This window comes from Numida meleagris, unplaced genomic scaffold, assembly GCF_002078875.1.
Source record: "Numida meleagris isolate 19003 breed g44 Domestic line unplaced genomic scaffold, NumMel1.0 unplaced_Scaffold322, whole genome shotgun sequence".
Taxonomy (NCBI): Eukaryota; Metazoa; Chordata; class Aves; order Galliformes; family Numididae; genus Numida; species Numida meleagris.
Window position 1 is genome coordinate 34,742 of NW_018364553.1, and position 5,406 is coordinate 40,147.

The 5,406-nt window shown below is 65.1% G+C and overlaps 1 protein-coding gene across 5 annotated transcripts in view; it reads right to left on the reverse strand.

The window, feature by feature from the left end:
* Positions 1–4,317, reverse strand: part of NFIX (nuclear factor I X) — a 13,688-nt gene extending 9,371 nt beyond the window's left edge. For 3 of the 5 annotated variants that reach the window (XM_021382963.1, XM_021382964.1, XM_021382961.1), the window contains exon 1: positions 4,144–4,317. In XM_021382963.1, coding sequence (XP_021238638.1) covers positions 4,144–4,170 — 27 coding nt within the window. In that variant the 5' untranslated portion in view covers positions 4,171–4,317. The remainder of the gene's footprint in view (positions 1–4,143) is intronic. The other 2 variants (XM_021382965.1, XM_021382960.1) reach the window with 2 other exon arrangements.
* Positions 4,318–5,406: the final 1,089 nt, after the last annotated feature.

Consider the following 5,406-nt stretch of genomic DNA (forward strand, 5'->3'; position numbering starts at 1 on the left):
CCGGGAAACTCCGCGCGCGGAGCCAAAGCCACGCGGGGAGGGGGGGCGGCAAACCCCGCACTTTTTGGGGGTGGGGGTCGCGCGAGGACGCGGGGTTCTCCCCCCGAAACGGTCCCGCGCCCTTCGGCACGCCCTTTTTTGGGGGGAAAAACCCCGGATTTTGGCTGCTTTCCCCAACCCCGGAGCGGCCCCAGCGCGCGGCGGTGCGGAACGGCCCAAAAGCTCCAATTCTGCCCTCAAATCCCCGCGCAGCGCTCGGAGCCAATGCCCCCCCGTCACTCACCCTCCCCCCACCCCCCCGCCGTAATTAATTCCCTCTGTGCGAAGGGGAAAAAAAGAAAAAAAGATTAAAAAAAAAAAAACAAATTTGGGAGTTACGGGAGCAGGGCCGGGGGGAGGCACCCAACCCCAAACCAACGACTTTCACCTCAAAAAAGCGGGGGGCTAGGGGGGGGTCGTGCTCTCCAGCCCCTTTTCCTCCTCCTCTCCTTTTTTTTTTTTTTTTTTAAATTTCTTTTTCCTTTGCAAAAAGCTCAAAATCAGCACCATGGGGGGCATGAAGAGGGGACGTGCAGGGGACGGCTGAGTCCCTCCGCTATCTTGGGGTGCTGACAGTGGGGACAACAGTTGGGCTGCATCAGGACAAAGCCGCCAGGTGTGGCTGGGATGGACAGACCCCTCCTGGCCACCTCCATCCCCCCGTGGCCGCCTGCGTCCCAATCCTGCCCACCTCGATGCCATCCTCTCCTCACCACGGCCATGCAGATGGGACAAGGGGCACAGAGCGATCTGGATCCTCGGCCCCGGGACCCCCGCAGCCACCTGGGGTCAGAGCTGGCAGTGGTACCGAGTGGCAGTGACACCCCCGTGTCCCCTCCTGCACGCTGGGGCAGTGCCAGGTGGCCGCGGCGCCATGGAAGGATCTAGAGTCTCCCAGACGGGTCCGCCCGCACGCCTGCGCCCTCTCGCCCAGCAGTGACAGCGGTGACGGTGGTGGCAGTGGCGTGGGGGTCCCCTCCCATGCCGGGGTCCCCTTCGGGGTGCAGCTGGGCTGCAATTGGCTGCGCGGCCCCGCATTGAGCTGCAGTCTTTGGGCGAAGCCACGTTGCCGCGTCCGCAGCTGTAAGCACCCGGCAAAGCGCCAGCGCCCGGCTGCGGCGGAGGGGGAGGAGATGCCGCCGAAAAAAAAAAAACAGGGAGGGGGACAGAAAATAAAATAAAATTAAATTAAATTAAAAGAAAAAAAAAAAAAGAAAAAAAAAATCGCAGCCCCCGTGCTCCCCCCCGGCAGCGCCCGCCTTCGTGCACCGCTGCCAGCAGCCTCCCCCCCTCGGCCCCTCAGCTTCGCCGCGAGAGAAAATAACCCAAAAAGCCGCCAAAAATCCCCCCCTGCCTGCGGCCCCTTCCTTTGGGGCTGCCAAACCCCTTCCCCGGCTCTTCCCCGAGGCTGGGGGGGGGGGGGTGCAGGCAGCCCGGAGGGACGGTGCTGGGGGGGTCCAGGGATTGCAGGTGGCCACGGAGGGGACACAGGGACATCGCCCGCCCGCGGCCACGTGGAGGGCCCAGAGCCACTCGAGGGGACGCGGGGATGCAGTTTGGCACCGCAGGACCCTGGAGCCACCCCCCCCTCCCCATGGCCTCCTGCCAGCCCGGGCCGGGGGGGCCCCGTGGTGCTGCGGCGGCCAAGAAAGCTTTTTGTGGCACATCAATAATTCAGGGCTTCCCGACCCCCCCAGCCCGGCCGAGGGCTCCTCTATTATTGATGCCCCGCAGCCCGGGGGGGGACACAGCTCGGCACACGGCACGGCATGCGTGCAGCACCCCCAGCCCCGCGTCCACGCGTGTTACCACCCTTGCCTCACTCTGGGCACCTCGCACGTGGCGGGGGGGCCTCCCTACCGCCCTCCCCGCACCGATTGCATCAGCCATGGCCACGCGTGGGGCCCGCACATGCGTGTGGCAGAGCCTCAGGGACACACACGGGTACCAGGGGGTCCCCACGGTCATCACATGTGGGCACACGGCGAGCACACGCTTCAGAGATGCACTGCAGGACACGCAAAGCACGCAGCTGCCACGTGTGCACTGCTCCGTTACATACATGTGCACGCCCGTTACATACAGTGCATCCAGCCCTGTTCCACTCATGCACACGCAGGCGTCAGGGCGCTGCCATGCCATGTGTCATGCCACAGCGTGCCGCATCCCGTTGCAGTCCTACAGCACAGGGTACAATGCTGCCGAGGGGTTGGGGTGGGGACAGGAGGGGTCGGTGCACGGTGGGGGAGGGTTGTGGATGTCTGGATATAGGGGGTGCCACTGGATATTTCCTCCTGTGTTTTGGAGAGAAAATGGCCACAGGCACTTTGTGCTGCCAGGTTTTGTCTGCCCGTGCGCTTGCTCACCCTATCGAGGGCTGCAAGGCAGGCAGAATGCCCCATAGAGGGCTGCTGCGAGCCCCATAGGATGCTGGGAGATGGGCAGAATGCCCCATAGAGCAGGCTATATAAGGTGGGCATAATGTCCCATAGGGGGCTGCAGGTTGGGCTGGCATCGCATTGCAGGAGGGCATAAAGCAGCTTACTACAGGAACCACCCTTTGCCCACCGCTGTGGCACCAGAGCAGTGCACAGAGTGCCTGGATTTTCCCTATAGGAGAAGCACGTGGGGCACATCCCGCTATAGGAGCGGTGACGGCACGTTCCCAGAGCTGCGGGTTCGCTCACGGCACTCACCGAGGAGCCGCGATGGGAGCGGTGCGCGGGGTGCCTACGGCTAACAAGCAGGGCCCAGCGGGAGCGGCTGCTATACGTGCCACGATCCGTGCCAAAACCTGTGGCACGGACCCAAAACCGCCCAGAAACAGCTACAGGGCTGTGAGACACAGAGCAGAGATGGGCGCACACGCATGTGCAGGTGTCTGTGCACGCAAATGCTTCCGTACAAGGAGCACGCGTGAACGTGCAACACTCGTGCAAATCCATGTGAGCGCACAGCACCCGTGAGCACGTGCCTGGGCACAAGGGAAGGTGAGATTGTGCCATAGGGACACGGTGCACGTGTGTATGCAGCACAGCACTGCAGGTGTGCACAGGTGTGCAGCATGCAAACAGCCGTGCCCAGGTAAGCCCACACGCTGCGGCACAGCTATGTGCGCTGGCATGTGCGGGCAGGGGCACACGCATGTGCAATGCCGTGCTCCTGGCGCGTGCACACGCGTGTGTGGGGCGGGCGCCGAAGCTGCGAGAAGCGCCGCTGGCCGCCCGCCCAGACGCAACCGGCCGCCAAAACCGCCCCGAAAAGCGGGAGAAAAGGGCAAAGGGAGGGGGGGGTGAAACCCAGACGAGCCCCGACTGCGCTGCAGGAACAAGGGGGCTGTAAAAGCCAGGGGGGGCGCCCTCAGAAAGTGGAGGGGGGTTCCGGAAGAGCCCCCTCTACAGTGGCACAGTCCCCAGACTGTATCCCCCGGGTGGGGGGCCCCAGCAGGACCAAGCCTGGAGCCCCTCCAGTGCTGCGTTTCCCTCTCCTCTATGGGGGTCCCCCCGCTGCTATGAGGGCACCCCTGACTCCACTCCCGCCTCGAGACCGAGCCCCTCCACCCTAAAAAAAAAAAAAAAGTCTGGGAACCCCTGGTACGATCCCGACCCCCCCGCACACACCGCTGCAGAAATCGGGGACCGCGAGGTGCTCAGCCAGGCACTGGGCAGCACCGGGGCCGCTCTGCCCCGCTCCTTCGCGAGGCGATGTCCCGGGAGCGGCCGCAGCCCCCGCCGGGAGGCGGAGCGGGACCGGAGATAACGGGGCCGCAGCGGGACGGCGGCTGGGGACTGGCACTCAGCGGCCGTCCAGGAGGTCCCAGTGTTGCCCACCCGCGGGAGTGGAACCGGCGCTCCCCATCGCCCCCGGCGGCAGCCACCTGCGGGGTCCCCGCCAGTACCGAGCGCTGGAACGGCGCCGCAGTCCCTCCGGTACCGAGGTCGGTCCGCAGCGCTCCCATCCCGCTTAGAATGACCGCGGCCGTTCGCGCCGCGCAGCCAAATCCCCGCCCCGCGGTACCGGCGCCCTCCCGGCCCCGGACAGCCCTCCCGATACCGGCCCCGCTCCGCCCGGTACCGGCACCGGCCCCGCGCCCCCCGCCCGTACCTGGGTGAGGCAGTACGGGGAGTACATGGCGGCGGTGTCAGCCGCGGCGGGGCATGGCGGGCAGGGAACCGGGACCGGGACCGGGCTGGCGGCGAAGCGGGGAAAGTTTGGCCGAAGTTCGGCGCCCGCCGCACTTTTGCCGCCGGGAAGCGCCGCGTTTGCCCCGCCCACCGCCCGACCACACCCACTGCCGCCCCGGCCACGCCCAGGCGCTGGGTGGACACGCCCCCTCGGGCCCGGACCCCGCCCCTTGGCCGGATGAAGGGGACGCGGGGGGGTCTTTGTCCCCTCGGTGTCCCCACGGTTCCCAGGGAGAGGGGACCTCGGCACGGCAGCGCGGTGGCAGCGGCAGTGGCACCGTGACAATGACACTGGCATGGCAGTGGCATCTTGGGGACAGTTGGCAGCGCCGTGACAGTGGCAGCGTCATCACAGTGGCATCTCAGTGACAGCAACAGTGCCGTCGCGGTGCCAGTGCCATGACAGGGGCATCGCACTGACGGTGGCAATCCCAGGACAGTGGCATTCTGGCGACAGTGGCAGTGTCATGACAGTGCCATCACAGTGGCATCTCGGTGACAGCGGCGTCTCGGTGCCAGCGGCAGCACGGTGATGGCGGCGGTGGCACCTCATCTGTCATTCCGGCTGCAGCCACGTCCCTCCACCATCTGTCACCGCCTGGTGCCAGCACTGGCACTGCCGCTGGCACCCCTTCGCTGCCGGAGGCGCTGCATTGCCCGTGGGGGCACAAAGCCACGGTGCTGCCAGGCCCCCCCTGGGGGACCGCGGCACCGAAAGGGGGGAAAGTGGTCCAAAATGGAGTGCACTCCCACTACAGGGGAACATGGGGAGGGCCTGTTGCCCCCCTTTCAGCTCCATGGAGAGAGGCAGAAGGACAAGAGCTGTGAGCCAGGGACAGTAGACACACGGTGACACATGGTGACCTGTGGTGACACATCATGATACAAAGCAACATGCCACAACAGACACGCAGTGACATGTGGTGACACGCCACAACACGCAGTGACACATCAGGACACAGTGACATGCCACGATACGTGGCAGCACACTGCAATGTGCAGTGACACGCCACGACAGACACGCAGTGACACACCATAACATGCAGTGACATGCCAGGACACATCACGACATGCTGCAACATGCCATGACACACCAGGATGCGCAGAGACATGCTGTGATACTGTGACACGCCAGGATACGCGGCGACATGAACTGAAATGCTAGGGACACACCACCTGCCAT